At 45.7% G+C, this 20,480-nt stretch overlaps 1 protein-coding gene and 1 pseudogene across 6 annotated transcripts in view; both read right to left on the bottom strand.

Annotated features, from left to right (window-relative positions):
* Window positions 278-911, bottom strand: LOC102188089 (annotated as a pseudogene).
* The window catches only part of TFDP2 (transcription factor Dp-2), a 209,764-nt gene continuing 192,816 nt past the window's right edge, over window positions 3,533-20,480 (bottom strand). For 4 of the 6 annotated variants that reach the window (XM_018049648.1, XM_018049635.1, XM_018049665.1 and 1 more), the window contains 4 exons: window positions 17,667-17,818; window positions 13,659-13,825; window positions 9,907-10,012; window positions 3,533-9,696 (listed from right to left, as the gene is read on the bottom strand). In XM_018049648.1, coding sequence (XP_017905137.1) covers window positions 9,513-9,696; window positions 9,907-10,012; window positions 13,659-13,825; window positions 17,667-17,818 — 609 coding nt within the window. In that variant the 3' untranslated portion in view covers window positions 3,533-9,512. The remainder of the gene's footprint in view (window positions 9,697-9,906; window positions 10,013-13,658; window positions 13,826-17,666; window positions 17,819-20,480) is intronic. The other 2 variants (XM_005675489.2, XM_018049643.1) reach the window with 2 other exon arrangements.

Raw genomic sequence — 20,480 nt, 5'->3', positions numbered from 1 at the left:
TGGGGACACTAAGACCCCCAGAGAAAACACAGCTTTTCTTTCATGCCTTTAATCTGACTTTCAAGAATGTCCACTGGATTCACATTTTGGTTTCTTTTCTTTTTTTTTTGCCTCACTGCATGGCATTTGGGATCTTAGTTCCCTGACCAGGGATCAAACCCTCAGCCCCCTGCAGTGGAAGCAGTCTTAATCACTGGATCACCATGGAAATCCCTGGTTTTAGTTCTTAAAAATAATTTCTACAAGTCTTTTTTTTTTAAACCAAGAACTCAGTTTTTTATTTCATAATTTCTTGCATTTTGAAGTACTCCTCGATGACATCCTTGGCCTGAGACTCTTTGCCATAGTTCTTAACTGCCACACAACTGCAACCAGCCACTTTTATAGGGTTTTCCCTCGGTTTTACAGAGGCCTACCCATTCCCCTAGTTTCTTGCCGCCATCGACCTTAATCAGGTTGATTTGGTCCTCAGCACCAAGGGCCTCCACTAACTTGCTATACATAGGCTCATCACAGTTGGATGCAAGCACACAGAGATGGGCCTGACGCTTGTCTAAGGCTTTGGCAGCTTCGTGAATTCCGTGTGCTAGGCCATCGTGGATAAGAGGGCAGTCTTCAGCACCTCTTGCAGAGCAGTATTAATATCCATTACACCTCCAGCAGCAATGCCATCCTCGGCCATTGCAGTGGGTTACGGGTGAAGCCGAACCTTGAATGCACCCAAGCCTCCACCTCCACTCCATGGTGGCAGGGAAAGAGGTACAGGTCTTTTTAAAGTAAAAGAAATCCTGTATTCAGATTAAAGATCCAGTACAAGTCTTTGTTCATTGGAGGTTCAAACACAAATCTGTTTATTTATTAGCAGAGTCTGAAAAGAATTCCTGTGGAGATCATACCCTTCAGGACCATCATTTTCAGGCTTTAGTACACCCTGTTCTCACGACTGAGGCTTACCTGGTGGTTCAGATGGTAAAGAATCCGCCTGCCATGCTGGAGATTTGGGTTGGTCCCCGGGTCAGAAAGATCCCTGGAGAAGGATTTGGCAACCCACTCCAGTATTCTCCTCTGGACAGGAGACTGGTGGGCTAGTCCACGGGGTCTCAAAGAGTTGGCACACTTCTCAGGACTTCTCACTGAATTCTGGCTTTTGGGGGCCATGGCCAAGTGCTAGGGCAAGAAAACAAATCTCCTGACCACAGTACAGTAGACATCACAGTACTGTAGACATCACAGTACTCACGGCCTTGAGCGAGGCAGGAGACATGCAAATGAGACGTGGTTGGTGCCGGCTGCCCAGCCCCCGTGGCGAAAGTAATTTGCATGAAAGTGAGTGGTTATGACAAGTACTTTGCATTCAGTGGGCTTGGCTTCACCCACCCTGATACAGGCCTGCCTTCACCAGAGCGCTTTACACTGTGATTTCCTGAAAGCAGGTTTCGGCAAGAAACTGGAAAGCCCCCTCAGGAAGACGGCAGAGCTGGCAAGGAGCTCCCAGGCATTTGGCAATTGTCCACAGTAAGAACATACTGAGCCCTCTTCCCAGGCGAGAAAGTGGGGGAGATCGGAGGTGTCTTCGGGTAGTGGAAAGAGGAGCTCCAGGAGATGGTAATAGACAGGGAAGTCTGCCATGCTGCAGTCCATGGTGTCGCAGTCAGACACGACTGAGTGACTGAACTGAAGAGCCAGTGCTCAAAGAAATCACATACAGAAATGGAAGGAGTGTGGAACTGCAGGCGCAGTTCATCCTCAGATGGATGGGGAAAAATAGCTTCTGGGAATAGGAATCAAAAAAGGCAGATTGACTGTCAGATGACTTCTGCTGCCGGAGAAGACCCTTGGCTGAGGCTGTCTTCTGATGGCTTGTTACTGAAACCTCCGTGGAGCCCAGATCAAGGAGCTGTGTATCGAAGTCAACAACGCCTTGGGCTCTGCGGACACCCTGGTCAGCACTGGGGCCATTGGCTATGTAGATGGCCACCAGTGACACTCCCAACAGTCCTCCACAACATCCCCAACATGACCACAGGAGCAAGAGCACTTTTGCATGATCAAATCAGTGACCCAGTGTAACTCGCGTGGGTCCTTGGGCATGCCTGCCAAATGGCCCTAGGAACTGAGCGGAGAGGACCTGCTACTAGTTTGGGCTCACCAGTCCAGGAAATCCCTGGGATGAGGGGTGGGCACTGGTTCCCCACTTCCAACAGTGGACAGTCCACACTATCACTGACTTGATCCACTGAACTCAAGGAGAGTCTGCAGAGAAGATGCCTTTCCTCCTGGACATTAACATTCTTTTTTTGGGTCATGCTGTGCGGCTTGTGGGATCTTAGTTCTTTGACCAGCGATTGAAAGCATGCCCACTGCAGCGGAAGTGCAGAGCCCTAACCACTGGACAGCCAGGAAAGTCAGGCTGGACATCGTGAGTGCTTCCTTAACCATTTCCTAGTGGCCCCGAAACTGGCCCCAACCTGTGATCCCCAAATTACTCCAAACCCTTCGTTCTGACTGTCCACATGCCCACCACACACCCACCTCAGACTGTACATATTAACACAGCGTTACCAAGGGCCCCTGCCTCTCCCAAGGCAGGCAGAGTTTGCTTGAGCAGGAGGTGCTGGGAGCCATGGTGAATCCTAGGGCCTGGCAGCACTCTGTACTCCTCACTGTAGATCTTGTCTCTGATGCTGTGGTTTGGTTAAAGGGAAGATCAGGAAGCATCTTTGCTAAAAAATTATATTCAGGTCAGTCATTTCTGGGACTGTAAAGACAATTATGCAGTTATCTCTTTTTTGGCCACGTGGTACCTGTAATCTTAGTCCCCCACCAGGAATGGAATCAGTGCCCCCTGCATTGGAAGTGTAGTCTTAACCACTAGACCACCAGGGACATCCCAGTTATCTTTTAAAGTGACCTTATAAAGATGGAAGGGCTTCGCTGGGGGGGCTAGTGGTAAAGAACCTGCCTGTCAATGGATGAGACGTGAGTGACACAGGTTCAATTCCTGGGTCGGGAAGATTCCCCTGGAGGAAGGCTCCAGTATTCTTGCCTGGAGAATCCCATGGACGAAGGGGCCTGATGGGCTATAGTCCATGCGGTCGCAGTTGGAGAAGAAATGAAGCAACTGAGCATGCACACATGTATAAAGATGTAACATCATAGGTCTCCAACATAGCCTACGTCTGACATGTCCATCCTAGGTGGGACAGGTGGTGGATGTGCACTGGAACGCTCTGGGGACACGGCCTGTGAGTAGTGAGGTGGGCAGGGTCGGGCAGAGGGGAGCTGAGCCATGACACAGTTGCCGGAGGAACCAACCAATTCCACGAGGCATTCTGAAGTGTGGTGGCCCTTCGGATACCCCGACTGGGCCAAGGAGGCTGGACTTCTGTACCCCCTCACTGGCTGCATGTGGCATAACCCTGGGTGAGGCAACTCCCGTATGAAGGCAGATCTGGGGGAGGGACTCAGCAAGGGCTAGGCATGCACCACAAGCCCCACTAACCACCCCCTCCCCCAAAGAATGAGACTGCCATTATTTTAAATTATTTATTTTCTCTATAGTACATCTCATTCAAATCATAGAACAGTCTGATACATTTTTTTCCTCAAGCACAACTTAAACTCATTTCAAAAGCTTATTCTTTCCTTCTCTGAATCTTTCAGGATGGACAAAGATACACTTTAATGGACACCAAAACCACTCAGAGTTTATTAAAATTACAGCTTCCCAGGCTCTGCCCCTCCTCTCCCCCCAGAGCTTTTGAGTGAGCATCTGGGGTGGGCCTTAGGAAGGCAAAATTTAAGAACCCCTCCCATCAATTCGCCCCCATGTATAGGTGGTCCTTGAACCATCCTTACAGAAGCACAGATTAGGACTTGCCCATTACCTATTGGAAGCAATTTCAGAAAACCCAGGAATAATTAAGTATACAGAAATAGCTCTTCTATAAAATTTCCATATAAAAATAATGGTATTTATTTACAAAGTCTGAGATGCTACAAAATAATACATCATATTAGGTTAGGTACTTCAATCTAATAAAGTCTACATTAGGCAGGTCAGATGTGGTGTTTGCATTTTCCCCTTATTTCTCTTGTTTAAATGCTTAAAGCCTATGGCACCATGATGACTCCTTCATGCAAAGAGAAGCAGAACTCTATTTTCTGGACATAAAACCTAACAGCACGTGATCAGAGTACAACACTGCCAAATGAAAAGGTGAGCTGGCTGGAGACTGGGGCTCGTGGCCTATTTCGGCTAACAGTCAGGGAGGGGATGGGCAGACAGTCACCTCGAGGAACCACAGTCATGAACCATGGTCCCCTCTGAGCTCCAGCTCGGCTGGTGGTTCTTTTGGGGACACTGAGCAGTTGAAGCCACCATGACTACTGGGAAGAACAGAACTGCAATGCACGCAGAGAAATCTGTCAGCAGAAAAGTATCTGGGTTCCCACAGACTCGTAGCTTAACAGAAATCTGTGACCCAGTCGTGAACAAGCAAAATCACCAGGCCATTTGTTTAATTAGACAGTGCCCAGCATGTTCAAGATGACTCAAGACAAGTGATAAAACGGTAAGTTTGAAGTGACAAGTCAGTGGGTTTCAAAACTCAAACATGATCTGGTGACATTTCCTTGTTATACTGGGAAAGACATGGAGAGAAACAAGCTAACACGGAACAGAAGGACCAGGTGACCTCCAATTTGCGTGAGGGCCTCTGCCCAGGGAGGAATGGGTTTTTTCTGAGTTTTGGCTGTCTCAGCCTGGGTCTTCCAAGCCGAGAAAGGCCCAGAGATGACACCACAGCTTCACCCTGGCCCCTCATGAGCAAAGTCCCACTCCTGCTCCTTAGCTGTTTAGCACTTGGTGTGACAGAGGGCTGATGCTAACCCAGAGGCCCTCCATGAAGACTGTGGCAAGGGCTGAGTGTGTAGGAGGCAACGTAGCCCAGGAGGGAGATTCTGGGTGCAGTGTGGGCCCTGGAGGCCACACAGGCTGGGGGGTGTTGGGTCAGTCAGCTTTGGGCTTGTTTCACATGCCTGAGTGGGTGGGTGGAGGAGACATTCTCCCCCACTGGCCCTTGGTGGAGAAGGGGTGAGTCCTGCCCCTTCGTTTCTGCTACACTGGCTTCTGAGGTGGCTACAAGCAGGAAGGACCGAAGTTAAGTCTGCTGGAAAAGCAAGGGGTCAAGACAGCATGGAACTCATGGACCTTTGGGTAAAGCCGAGGCCTCATAAGAATGGTGCAAGCTTTTGTCTCAAAGAGCAGCTGCACAGAAATATTTCTTAAGTGAACAAGCTTTCTCCTGTCTCAACAGCATAGTCGGTGGATACCTGCTGCCACCGAAGCTTCTGTACTGGTCAGGGATTCCCAGGGCTTAATGGGAGTGTAGAAGTACATGGGACAACGGGATCCTAAAGCTTGTCTTTTCTGAGAGATCTTGGCTGATTCCTGAGAAATGCTGTAATTGATATGGGCATTTAGTTTGAATTTTTTAAGAAAAAGGTAAAAATCTTAACTTCACTTTTTCCTTTTAGGTGGTAGTGTTTGGCTCAACTGAAGTTAAGCAAATGGCCTGAGTGTTGTATGGACTGTAGATCAGAGGGTGGGGAGGCGCCGCTCTGGTGACATGGAGCGGGGCCCTGGCACACACGGTCAGTGCTGGGGGGCTGCTGCTTTGGGTGCCTGGAAATGGGGAACCTATCTGGGAAAATGGCCCTCAGGTAGTCTTTAGCTCCACTAAAGTCAGTCATACACAAGATAAAAGATTCTTTTATATATCCAATATAAAAAGTAGATCTTTATGTATCTAACAGGTTGTAAAACTAGAAGAAAACACCTAGAAAAGTCCTCCATTTCTAATCACTTTTCTCTTGTGTAGGTTCAGCTGGAAGGTAACAGCTCATAATGAGAACTTCATGGGTTAGAATGTTCTCTTAGTTTTATGGCTACTGCTGGTAGCTATATTTGGTTTTCTTTTAAAAATTCCCTAACAAACTCCAAAACATATACTGAAAGCTGGGAACAGTGGGGCCTTTGGAATTTAGCAGAGATTCCAAGTGCACATTGTAGGGTAGAGTGGCCTGGAAGAGACATCTTTCAGTGGTCCGATGCAGAACAAATGTCACCTTTTCGGCTCCCCCTTCCCCTGGATACTGCCAGCCACAGTAGCCTGTCCCCCCGGCCACAACCCTGTTGTCTTCTCCACAGCATGAATCAATCTGAACATCTTCTCTTCTGTTCTCACTCAAACACTTACTGAAGGATTCAATCTTCACTCACTGTCCAGCCTTCACCCCTCAGGGACCCCATGAGAGCACAGCCTTGAAGGCTACCTCACAGATGTGCCCACGGGGAGGGGGCTGGCACTTGAAGCAACTTGCCCATGAAGCTAACCAGGCTTCCCCTCTGTATGTGGTTCTGGTAGAAACTGCTGAGGCGGTTCCCTTCCTTTGCTGACCCTGCCCCACGGACACCCATCCTGACTCTGCTTTCTGACTATCCCAGGGCCCAAGTTACACCCAAACTCTGCTGTCTCTGTAACAGCCAAGTTTGTGATGTCTGCATGGCTAAAGCGAGCCACTCCCTTGTGGACTGTCTCTTGAGTTACCTGCAGTGGCTCCTGTGTTTGGGGGTTCACCCAGGCATCATTCTTTAAGTGAGGCAGAGAACGGCGGCCACTGTCAATTCTGCCAGCAGGGAGAGTTATCCTCTTTCTCCTGCTGAGATGACAGCCACTGCGTAGTTTTCTCCCCACCCCTTCTCTGAGACGTGGGTCAACATTTGTAATGTTTTTTGCAGGGTGGTGGGCATGGCTGGGAGGCAAGGATCACCATCTTAGCGCCTCCCTTCCTGCCCCTTCCCGAGGTCCTCCATGATCATAAGGCACAGATTAAGTCAACGCCTGCTGGAGCGGCTTCCATCATCCCGTCATCACAAGAGATGAAGCAGGTGATGTGCACAGTGGGGAGGGAAGGAGTGGGCAGGTGCCTGGGCGCCATGGACCCTCCCACAGCAGGGCCAGATACAGCAGGCTGGGTGCCCCTGCGTGAAATGGAACAGATCACCATCCACCAGCTGGGTGGCACTGTGCGGCAAAGGTTGCCAACTACACTGGGCCCTGCGGGAACGGGCCTCCTGAACTCCTCCCAGAGCAGAGTGTGACCGCACACCCTGGAAGGAGTGTCCGTGTGTGCGTGCACATGTGTACAAACAGTCCCAGGTACTACTCTATAAAGAAGCTTGGAGGTTCTAACCACAGTTTCCTAGCATCCTTTTCTGTTTGATTTCTTGTAAAATTCTGTCTGGACTTTAGAACCAGGTAAATCTATGGGGAAGAAGCAGAAGAATGACAGGACTTCCCTAACGATCTCCATCTGGGTTTCCGCTCAGGCCAAGCGTTCCACCTGTGCCGTGTCTTGTGACCCCACTGGGCATCCTCACCAGGAGCCCAGGCCCATCACTGAGGAATGGAGGCCAGTTCCGCTGAACCCCACACAGTGCCGGCTCAGGTGGCCAGTGACGGGGCACCGGGAATGAATGCTCAGAGTCTCTGACTGCTTGTTCTCCTGAACCCATGTTTTATCTGTAGCAGAAAGAACAGAGAAGGGAGAGATTCCCCATGCACTCTGGTGAGGCTGAGGCGCGCTCGTCATCAGTGCACCTGTCCTGAATGTGGACAGGCGGGTCTGGGGCCTGTGGCACAGTATTTCCAAGTCTGAAAAGCTAGCTGTGGCCCCGGGGCTCTCCAGGGCTCCTTTCAAGCACAGGGATGAGAAAGGTTGGGGAAGGTACAGGTGGAGGCAGCCTGAGAAGACCTGGTTCTACCTGACTGTGCAGCTGATGACCTTCCCAGTCGGAAGGTCCCCTGGAGGCCCCTGGCCACCCACCTCCTCCATGCCCGGCCTCAGGATGCGCCAGAGTCCTCCTGCACCTGCCTCCACCTCCGCCTCAACACTCTGCACTATGGCTTATTCCTGACAGAATGAGTTTTGTCTCAAAGGAACTTAACGCTCTACATCCTTCTGTACTAGCTGTTTGGGTCAGTGAGGCCCTGCCCCTCTAGTCACTGCAGGCATTCGCCTGCACACTCCCCCGGCAGGATTTAGAAAAGAATCGGTGGGCTGAGCTCACAGTAACTGGATGCATAATTTAAGGGCAAATACAAACAAGTCAAGTCAAAGGACTAGAGTTAATTGTCCATTATCACTTGCTCCTTTCCAAGGCCTTAATGTGCACTTAAGTTGGGGTCTGGCCATGGTGGCAGCTGTCTCCACACCCGTATTCAGAGGGGCGGTAACTGGACCCAGCACGTGCGGTTCCCAGTGGCGTCTTTGGCTCTGTCATGACAGTCTACATCCTGCTCCACTGCACGCCCAGTCCTGGGGTGCTCACCATTTTCTGGTGTTTCTGTGAAACTATCAGGTTAGTTTGAAATGCATTTCACCCAGGAATCAATCCAGGATGGTCATTTTGATTCATGAGAATGTAGAGAAGGTGACATGTACAGGAAAACACTGCTTGTTCATATTCTTGAACTCCTTTTCAGACAACAGTAATGGCAGTTCACTTTCACAAATTGCACACTGGGTGAAATCATACAATTACTTGCAGGGAACAGTAAGCAAGCAGTTCGGTCATAGGGACATGTTTCTTTGTTTTGTGCTAAGTGAAAAAGCTGTAGGAAACGCATAGCTCTGATTAAAACCACAGAGACAATTTCCTGCTCTGTAACACTCCAGATTTAGGATGCTGGCAAAAGGCAGTGCTGGCAAAGTATTTAATGCACGTGAAAATGCTATTCTATTCTGGCTTCCAGAAGTAGCCCTAGAAAATTCTATGCACCAATGCATTGGCTAAGGGTGATAATTTCAGTTGGACTATAAATTATTCTAAATGTCACTTAAGTACTTCAGAATTAGCGCTCGCTCCTTTCTAGAAGCCGTCTAAGGCAGCTGATGCGTAAAGCACCTCGACTAGACTTTCAACTAGTTCAGCGGTTCCATCTGTGCTCCTGGGGCCCCGTGGTCTCCCTCACTCACTGCACAGCCCACCAGGAACCTCTTGTGGTTGGTCAGCCTAGGGAAAGGGCAGCCCAGGCCAGGGAGCGGGACGAGGGACCCAGACCAGCAGGGGCTGTTCGTGTAGCCATCTCAGTTCGAAGAGCGGGTGGGTGGCCGTGGGGGCAGCAATGGCCCCGCCTCGCGGAAGGGAAGTGTGTGGCGTGCACGCTGCCCGTTCCTCAGGGACGGCCCCCTCCGCCACCTCAGAGAACAGGCGTTGCTCGCCATGTGATCTACTGCTCTGCTGATCAGAGCTTTCATTCGCACTACGTTAGCTTTCATCTCAACCATCTCAGCCTTCGGGTAATTTGCTTATTGTGTTTCCCTAGTTTTCACTGAACACACAGTGCAAACAAAGGCAAAGACTGAAGCAGTCGTTTCAAAAACAAGAGCTCACACTAAAAACACACATGAGCATCAGACAGCAAAACGCGGGTTTGCGCCTGTCTTTATTCTGGGGAGGATGAGTCCTCCTCGTCCTCTTCCTCGTCTTCATCGTTGAATGAACAGGGCGTTTCGCCTCGGGACTCAGAGCAGTGAGAGGCCGCACTGCTGGACTGGTGACTGTTTGGGGCAAGGAGCTGCCCCGTTGCTAAGGCCACTTCAGCATCCAGGCACAACCCTTGGTTTACACTAGCAAACAATCGGAAACACACAGGCTCGTTAATGTGTGCAGCCTTTAAGCTTTGGAAAACATAAAGGATGAGAGCCCAGGAAAGGGAGGGCCACAGGCGAGCTCTGCCGGGATCCGCAGGAGACCCAGCTGATAGAGGCACATGGGGCTCCCCTCCAGTGAGGAGCAGGCTTGGAGGCTAACCGTTTTAACCCTGAGAAAGTACATACCTTGATTGGGACAAGGTGGCACCGGTGGTCAGGTCTAAATTTGAAACGGATTGGGTAGAGTTCAAAAGCAGTCCCTGATTTAACCAAGATGGTCCTGTGGAGATGTCTACAGGAAAAAACAAAAACAGATGGAGGCCTGGTAAGTCCCGTGGCTGCTTTTGCTATGGCCTGCAGAGAGCACAGACGAAGGAGGCAAGCAGCCCATTCTAAGCTACAGTCTCCTGCCCTGGGGAGAACCCAGGTTTCTTCAGCTTGCAAAAAGGAAATTTCTAGAACATAAGAGTGGAGCAAGGGGGAGGATTCAGGGAGACAGACTACAGCCGGAAAGAATTCAAATTAGACCAATCCCAGAGTCTTCATTCTTTTTTTCTTGCAGAAGCCCTTGAGAGGGCATCCCACATGAACATATTGATGGTTGTACTACTGTTGGACACCCGCTGGATGCACCACAAAAGCCTCTGGCTGGGGTGTTAACAACCAGAGCAGGAGTGGATAAGCAGACAGTTAAGTCAGAACACCCTATGTCAGAGGGACAGACACATTCTTGCTCAACCCCCTATACCCCCTGCCATGGTTTCAAGTGCCCCCTGGGAACTCAGTGCTATTAGTAACCAAGATTTATTCTTTTTCTTGGTATCCTTTGCTTTAAAACTTGAACTAAACCTTACTTTAAAAGGCTTTGCACAGTCACATTTTTCGTGAGGGCACTGCTGTTTCAGTCTGCATCAAATACTGTGCAGATACATCCTTGCGGTCCTGTTTTCTATGCAATTTACCATATTTCTCCCATCACAACCCTGACTAATTCTTATTGTAACTTTATTATTACTATTTATTTATGGCTGTGCCGGGTCTTTGCTGCTGCACAGGCTCTTTTCTAGTTGTGGCGGGGGGGGCTGCTCTGTAATTGCTGTGCACAGGCTTCTCACTGCTGCGGCTTCCCTGGCCGCGGAGCACAGGCTCTAGGGCACACGGGCTTTGGCAGCTGTGGTTCCTGGCTCTGGAGCACAGGCTCGGTAGCCGTGGCACACGGGCTCACGCTCCCCGGCTTGTGGGGCTTCTCCGCGTCAGGGATGGGACCCGTGTCTCCTGCACTAGCAGGCAGATTCTTCGCCACTGGGCCGCCAGGGAGGCCCTGTAACTTACTTGCCCTTGTCTCCTCATCTAGACTGTCAGAGAAGGCAGTGACTGGGACAAATAAAATCCAGATGTTAATGAATGAGCATCGTGTATTTCAAAGGTGAGTTGACAACACAGGTGGCAGAAATATCAGAAATGAATTTCTTGAAATGAATCTGACTTATGTGGTAAGATGAGACCAAGCACAGGTCATCTTAACATGGCCTGTGAACCTTTTCTTCACAGGCTAACTAAAGCAGCTGTGAGGGGGGAAAAAAATTCTAAGAACAGCAGGTTTTAGATGGAGACAATAAGAACAAGTTGGTAGATGAAGTTAAAGCCAGAATCCTGTGCTGAGTATTATTAATTAGTATATATGGAAACCTTCTGTCAGAACATAGCTCTTGACAGGATACGTTTTCCTTTCACAATGGCTCTGAAAGGCCGACCCACACAACAGTTCTCACAACCTTCAAGAGCCATCCTGTCCCTCTGCACGCTGGAGGCACATGCTTTTGCACCAAACAGAAAGTCTATCCTAGTCTGGAAACGAGGTCACCAAGAGATCAAAACCACACAGCCCGCCTATCGCCCACAGTCTTTTCACTGAGGATGAGTTAAAATAAAGTCCTGATGACTTACGGAGTAAGAGCTTTTTGCAGACCTGCTGGATGGCTAGGATGCCCCAGCTGCTAAGAAAACAGCAGGTCCTCCTCTGGAAGGAGCAAGGGGAGAATGGGGGGTGGGGGGTGCAAATAGGGGACTGGGAGGCTGAGGGGAAAGAAGAGGGGATCAGACAGGAAGTATGTGGTGTGAATTTAAGCACTAAATGCAATAAAAACCAAATCTCAATCCAGGCTCTTGTGTTGTGGCTAAAACCATAGAACAGTAGCAACTGCTTTACATCTGGCTTAATAATCCTTACAGCTAATATTAAAGTGCCTTTAATATACAGTATGAAATTGTAGGTAGTAATACTTATAAATGAAGGAAACTGGCAAAAAAGGTAGAACACTTGTGTCTATACACCCAAATTATATGTGCACAATATACCATACTTTTAAGAACTATAATCATAAAGAAGACTTCTTAATTATTGAAAATTTGAATTTTAGGACACGCAAAACAAAGCGTTTCTGCTTTCAAGCATATTCTTATAATGAAAAGATAACCCAGTTTTACAATGGTCAAAGGATCTGAATAGACATTTCTTCAAGGAAGATTCACAAATAGTCAATTAGCACACGAGAAGATGCACACCATCAGCAGTCATTGGGGAAATGCAAATCGAAACCACAGTGAAAGACCATTTCACTTTCACTAGTGTGGTGGTAATAAAATGAACAATAACAAGTGTTGAGAAGGATATGGAGAAATCAGAACACTCATACATTGCTGGCAGGATTATAAAATGCTACAACTGCTTTGGGAAATAGTTTGGCGCTTTCAGAATGCTAAATATAGTTACCATATGACCCAGCAGTTCCACTGCTCGGTATACACCCAATAGCAGCAAAAACTAATGTTCACACGGAAGCATGTACAATGTTTACAGCAGCATAATAGCCCAAAAGTGAAAACACTCCCAGTATGTGAGCTAATGAACAGATAGAGAAAATGTGGTATTGCCCACAAAATGGGGCGAAGTACTGATTCACTGATGAATTTTGAAAACATGCTAAACAAGTCGGTCACCAAGGCTACATTAGTGTAAGATTCTATTTACATGAAAGATCCAGAACAGACAAATCCACAGTGACAGGAAATAGATTAGTGGTTGCCAGTTGCTGCGAAGAATGGGCGGTGGCGGGGAGGGAGGGAATGCTAACGCATGTGGAATTTCTTTCTGGGGTGATAAAATCATAATTAGATAATGGTGATAACTACAGAACCTTGTGCATACGCTAAAAATCACTGAACTGTACACTTTAAAGTGGTGTATCATATAGTATGGAAATTAAATCTCAATTTAAAAAATAATGATACCAGTTCACATCCACCTGCCTGGGAAGACAAAACACTTCCACTCTGTGGGTGAGAGTGTACCATGTTAAAGTCAAGTTGGAAAGCCATGGCATCATCTAGTAACGATGAAGATGGACCTGCCTTAGACCCAGCAATCTCACTCATAGAGACATGCCCACGGTCCCCGAGAAACAGTAGTGGGAATGTTCAGAGCAGCACTGTTTAAATATCAAGAGATGGGAAACAAAACTAAAGGTTTATCATCAGTAAAATGAACAAGTAAACTGTGCTTCATCCACATGCTGGAATTCCACCTGGCAGTAAAAATGCATCAATTACAGCTACATGAAATCCTGTGGATAAACCTGAAGAACATGTTGAGTGAAAAGTTAAATCACCAAAGAATATATCACTTTGGTTCCATTTCTATAAAGGTGAGAATTAGACAAAACTAAATAATAAGTTGTTTCCAGCCCAGTGTATTTTTTTGTGTTTGCATCTCTAAAGAAAAGTGGTGATACATAAGAAATTCGAGAGGTTACATTTCAGGGTAAGGGAACTGAACTGACGGGGCAGATAGCGGGCGCTACTTTTCTATGAGAAAGGTTTTAGCGAGTTAGGGTCTGATATTTAATCAAGGACCACATTGACTGCATTAGTTAACATACCTGTTATATAGCCTTCTAAAGCCTTGGGCACCAGTGATTTAGCAAGTTTCAGATCCTCCAAGGAGCATTTGCCTGACTCCAGGCCGAAGGACATCCCCATTCGCTTCAGCACTTCTATGTCATCATGAATCTCAAAGGTGTTGTCAAAATTAAAAAGATATTCAAACCTGTATCAGGAAACAGAGTTAGTGAGGGGTTTCTGTGGTGTCGGGGAGGTGTGAAGAGTGTTGTACCCTGTATATTCGATGAAAGCATGAGGACCTAGGCTCAGCTACAGTACTAGGAATTGTTACCCTTTAGGGCAGTGAGTCATTCTGCTGGGCTCAGAAGAAATGACATCTCAAATAAACTGTTTTCCCGATTAAAACAACTTTCCTGTGATGGACAACAGGAGTTCTATCCAGCCCTCATTAAGCTGTGGCAAAGTGGAGACAGGAATTTTGGTCTAAATCCAGTATTTTTCAAAGTTGTTGATAGCTTTGTCATAAAAGATAAAATATTAAGGAAGCCTTTCCAAGCAGACTTTTTTCCAAAGCAGATGTACAGATGGCCACAAGACACTTGGAAAACTGCTCAACATCACTAGTCATGTGGGAAACACTAATCAAAACCACAGTGAAGTATCATCTCACACCTGTCAGAACAGCTATCACCAAAAAAGACAACAAATAACAAACAATGGCAAGGATGTGAGGAAAAGGCAACTCTCCTACACTTTGGCTGGGAATGTAAACCGGTGCAGCCACTACGGGAAACAGTTTGGAGGCTTCCTCGAAAAAATTTAAACTAGAACTACCATATTATCCAGCAATTCCAAGTATTTACCCAAAGAAAAACACTAATTTGAAAAGGTTACACTCAGTATTCACTGAGTCTTATTTACAATAGCCATGATATGGAAGCAACTTTAGAGTCCATCCACAGATGAATGAATAAAGATGTGGTATGTATACACACGGGGGATAGTACTACTCAGCCATAAAAACACTTGCCATTTGCAAGGATATATATAGATCTAGAGGGTATTATGCTAAATGAAATAAACCAGACCGAAAGACAAGTATCACATAATCTCATTTATATGTGGAATCTAAAAAACCAAAACAAATAAAAATAGATTCAGAGAACAAATGAGTGGTTGCCAGAGGGGAGAGGCTGAGGCAGTAGGAGAAACAGGTGAAGGGGGTTAAAAGGTACAAACCCTCAATTATAAAGCAAGCCCTGGGGATACATACAGCATAAAGAACATGGCCAATAACATTCTAATAAGTTTGTACAGGGAGAGATGGTTACTCGACTTATCATGGTGATCATTTTGTAATGGATGCAAACGTCAAATCACTATGCTGTATACCTGAAACTAATACAATACTGTCTGTTAAGTATATGTCAATAAAAGTAAACAAATCAAGCAAAGAAGTCACTGGGAGAAAAAGAAACATACACAAAGAAAGCCCTTCCAATTTAGTACCTAATTTCCTACCATGAGTTGGCCTACTAGAGTTGAGGAGAAAATATTTTGGATGCTTACTTCATTTTCATGAGTCAAGTATTAGCCACATCACACCTTAGACGAGCAAAAAATGGAAGGCTTTTTACAGACTAACCAAACCCCAAACCCTGTCTTGAGGGTCTCAGGAGTAAAAATGCCGTAAGAAAAAAGTGTCGCATATAACACATAGCACGTTTCCAAATGTTTTTGAAAAGTACCAAATCAGGATGTCCAGCTGCCTGGAAAAGGTTTTCAATAAAGAGGGCCGTGTAAGAAGAAATGGTCCTCCTGGCTCCCAGGCTAGGCTTGGAGCAACGTCGCCAGGAGCCTCGGGGACAGAGGGCAGGTGAATGTGCTGGGACAGTGGTGGGCTTACACTGTCATGAAATTTTGAGATCTTAGATCAGAGTAAAACTTGTCATTTAAAGCAAAATGCCATACTTGCACCCCACCTTGAATATCAAGGCCCTGTAAGCAGCTCAGAGCCTCCTTTACACCAGTTGGGAGAGGGCGAGGAAAGGACAGGAGTCAATAACCACCCGAGAAGGAAGAGGATCCTTAATCCTCCTAGGCCACTGGTCCGCAGACTTTCCTGCTATTCTTTAAAACTTCAAAGACTAACCGACGTAGAGAGTTTTAGTAATGTCCTACCAAACAAAAGGCTAACTAGAGAAAGTAACTAGAAATCTTAACAGTTTATTTTTCCCGGAAATACATTAACCATTCTGTAAGTCTTGGATTTATGAGAGTGACAAGTCCTTGTAGACACAGGTTTCTGTCAAGAATTTGAAGTGTGTGAATACTAACATACATATTTATCATTTACTGCCCCCGGTGCTAGTCCTTTATGACTGTTATAAACCAACAAGTTAATTATCAAATACTTTAGAAATCCCTGTTGTTTCTCTTCCTCTTTTTTTGGTGCTTTCTTATTTAAGTAACCCACGATCTCTGTACACAGTCAAGATAGGGAAGCAACACTGCCAAGAAAGAAAAACCAGGGAGGGTAAATCCCATGGCCATGCAGTGGCTCCAAGGAGCCCAGAAGTTCTGCCCCTGGGACAGCCCTGGGCTGCACCTCTGCACTGATGTGATTACTGGGCCCTCTTTTGGTCTCAGATGCATCCCAATTTGGATAAGTTACATGCTGACTCCTTGGAATAGCAGCTAATATTTATAAAGCACTTTCCAGGAGTCAGATCTTTTAGAGGCATTACCTTATTTAAGGAAGTGACAGAGCCCTGGTATCATCCCCATTTGTTCTTCAGACAAAGCTTTAGAATAGCTGCTTGGGGGAGCCACAATCCACATTTTCTTCTGTCTCACTCTGCATCCTACGCCCTCAACTACCTCAATCCTGATTCAGAGCCTGAAGAGCACTACCGTTTTCGTGAAGGATAAAGTAAGTTACAAATAAACTCTGTATTTTGAAAACTGCTATTTCTCACTTACCATGATAATGATAATATACTGATATTACCATCAATCTTAGTTAAAATGAAAAACATATTGGTGGGAATGTAAACTGGTGCACCCACTGGAAAACAGTATGGAGGCTTCTCAAAAATTTAAAAATAGAACTATCATGTAATCCAGCAATCCCACTTCTGGGTATACATATCTGAAGGAAATGAAATAAGCATCCTGAAAAGACGTCTGCACTCCCGTGTTCAGTGACTGCAGCGTGACTTGCAATAGCTGAAGCATGGAAAGAACCTGTGTCTATCATCAGATGAGTGGATTAAAAAACTGTGGTGTACTTGAGACAACAGACCATAAAAAAGGACAATGGACATCAGATCATAAAAGAAGGAAATCCTGCCATTTGCAACAACACAGATGACAGACCTTATACATGGATCTCAAAAACCAAACTCACAGATGCAGAGAATAGACTGATGGCTGCCAGAGTGCGGGGAGCGGGTGGGGAGGAGTGGTGAGTGAAATGAACGAAGGTGGTTAACAGGTACAAACTCCAAGTTGTAAGATAATAAGCAAGCAAGCAAGCAGAGAACGCCATCTAGTACTTTTATTTTTCATCTACTGCTTTTGTGTCCATTCATTATAAACAGAAGCATGGCTCAACTACGATATAGCAAAAAAAAAAAAAAAAAAAAAAAACCCTGCTTCTGCCACATGCCGATCTCAACTATCTCTGGCATAAACATGACAATGCACAGTGAACTTGGTGAACCTACCATGTCCCAGACGCTCACAGATGCTCTACTTGACTGCAGTGATTTGCCCACTTATCTCATCTATGTGTGCGTACATGCACGTTCTAGCTTGGGCACCACTGTGTCTTCAGCACAAACAGCACAGTGCCAGGCCCAAGAGGGGGATGTGGAGGGTGAAGAAGGAAGCAAGCACTGGCAGTTGACAGCACTCTTGTTTGAAGAGTTGTTTCATGAGGCCCAAGGGAGTCAGCCTTGGAGGACTCAGATAATATTACAAATGACAGGAATTATGTTAAACAGAAGGCTAGTCCTGCCTGCTGCCACTGGTTCTCCACTTACTTGTCACTGGAGATGCTGCAGTCTATGACTGTTTTTCTGCTTGTGTTGATGATTATAAATGGCAGCTGAATGGTGGAGTTCAGAGCTGGAGGGCCCTGGTTCTGCTGTTCATTTTGCCGATTTCTTTGTACCAGGTTTTTGAAAGCGATTTGCTGTTAAAGAGCAACAAAAACATACAGTCATTCAACGTGGATAAGTGAGTTGGAACTAAATTAATTAAGTACATCTAAAATATAGTTTAAAATTAGAGCATTTAAAGAGACTTTCCACCTATGAATTAACTAAAGTTGAACATTTAAGCAAAAACATTAGAATGATCTAACTCAAGAAATACATTTAAAAATATTTATTTAAATGGTATCTAACATATCCTAACACAAATAATGGGGCCTGCAGTTTCCATCATCCATAGAAAAAGGATCTTACAAATCTGAGAGAGTGGTACCTGCAACTCTTCTCAGCGCGAGTGATACAGCAAAAGTGGACGTGCTTTCCATTTAACTAACACAGACTCCCGAGGATTTGGGGTTAAATACATCTCAGATCATCCAGCCCAGAAACATACAAACTATACAAAGCCTCAGAACCCTTTCTTCAAGTGAAATCTTCTGGGACACTCACTGTTTATAAAACAGATGAACACATCCTTGCTCTGGTTGGCTGCGCTGAGGCTGAGTCCTGAGCCCTGCCAGCTCTGCCCTCATTCACCCTTTGAGCTCCTTCACAGAACTTCTAAGCATCTACAGGGCACAGTTTGGAATGGTCCAAGCCCCTCCCCAGCTGACATCTTTCAGAAGAGGAACTTGAGGCTTTATACAGTAGATATACACTGATTTATAAGGTATATCAAGGCCTGAATCTTTGCACTGAATCTTGCTACTACCTTTAAGCTATAACCATTACTCAAAAGCCAAAGAAAGTGACCCTACCACCCTCTTTTAAATAAGGCAAATGTATCACAGAATTCCACAGGTAGAAAGACCTTACACAGTGAAGTCTTTCATCTGCTTGCGGAACAGATACTGGTTAAAAGAGCTCCTAAAGTCAGAGCCTTTCATCCCTTCCATCAGCTTGTTCCCTCTGATCACCCAGTAGTGATGCATTTCAGTTATTTTCTATGTTTTAGCAACTTTATCCTAGCAGTGCTTATTTTAGGTCCTGGGCCTTAACTGAAGTTTGATTAAAATTTATGTTGTCTTAAAATGGTTGGGTGCTAGCTCCCTGAAAAGTAAACATTTACTCCTTTAAAAAGCACAAAACAGAAGGGACACCAATTTATTCTACCCCTGACAGTGTGTCTAGAACCATCACTGTCAACATCATTCATTATCAAACATTACTTGAGTCATAGTTATTAATTTGTTATTTTCTGCTGCTAATGAACTAAGGCAATTATATTCAATGCTTAGCTCATTTAATATTGAGGAAAAATATGCTGAAACTATAAAACTCAGAAAAAGAATTGTATGTTTGAATACCTCCACCTGGCTATCTTACTCTTCTAGAAAACACATCCTGGAGACAGCCCATACTTGGCCTAGCTTTGTGGTCTTAGTGGCATGGGAGGGCCTGGGTAGAGGTAGAAATATAAACAGTGGTAAGTAAAAGTTCTTACATATTTATGATTCACTGTTCTATACTGTGCACATTTAATAGCATCAAAGACTGTTCTTGGGAAAAGAGCTGTGAATATACATACAGTGTTATTTTGATAGTAAAAAGAAAAATCACCCCATTTGTTTTAAACTGATTTCCTTATTTGTTGCCATTTGATTTATCTTTAGCCTTTTGTTCTCTTCCAGGCTTCTTAACGTTTATTTCAGAGGCTAAACAGCTTTAGGTATATTTAGACATTCATTTTGCTCTGCATTAGTAGCTCTGGATAAGTTTAAGGGCTGGAAGGGACAATGATATAGACAAAAGTAGGACATTTGGGTCATCTGTGGGCAGAATCGGCTCATACCATCCCTCTCCTACATGACCAAGAGAAGAGGTGGCATGTAAGTGAAAGTGACCTGGGTCATGTGTTATCAGTAGCTGTGACATTCACTAGTTAAAAAATTAAGCTAGCTTAGCCACAGACAGGTAAATTATTTGTGTTCAGGGATGACTTGCTTAATGTACTTTCTGTGACAACTTCGTAATTTGCTGAAAGAAAGAAAAAGGAAACACTAGGAGGAAATAAGCTGTGTGTCTACCAGGAGACTAGAAGTAGTTGTTTTCAGTTATTTTGTGTTTCATTTCACTGTTCAGAGAGACCTGCTTTTATAAATGTTGACAGCTAGGCTGCGCCTGGGTTGAAATCGTCTGCAAATACTTGTTTTGAGACAGAAGAGAAAAAGAAATTTAGGACTTTAAAAAAAAAAAAAACCGCAATGTTCATTGTAGAAAGGGAAAAAATATTGCAGGTCACTTTTTGTTTTGTTTTGTTTTTGGCCATACTGAGAGGCACGTGGGATCTCAGTTCCCTGACCAGGGACTGAAGGTGGAACCCACACCCCCTGCACTGGAAGCCCCGTCTTAAGCACTGGACCACCAGAGAAGGCCTCTGGTCCATTCTTTGCACTGGTTGTCTAGGGGTGGGAAAGCCCACATACATGAGGGCAATCCGGCCCAGCACAAGTCTTTCTGATCAACAGATAATTACAGACATGCTGATAAACAGGGGTTCATAATAACATGCCAAAAATGGAGCCCCCAAATGCTCCATGAGAGCTCTGAGGAAATGTAAGAAGGGCCAAGCACAGGGTTTTGGGGACTGTGAGTTGGGAGGGAAACACTGATGCAAGACGGACAAGAGAGGCAGCCAGGGAA

The sequence above is a fragment of the Capra hircus genome, chromosome 1 (assembly GCF_001704415.2).
Source record: "Capra hircus breed San Clemente chromosome 1, ASM170441v1, whole genome shotgun sequence".
NCBI classification, from domain to species: domain Eukaryota; kingdom Metazoa; phylum Chordata; class Mammalia; order Artiodactyla; family Bovidae; genus Capra; species Capra hircus.
This window is presented reverse-complemented; position numbering and strand designations above follow the sequence as displayed.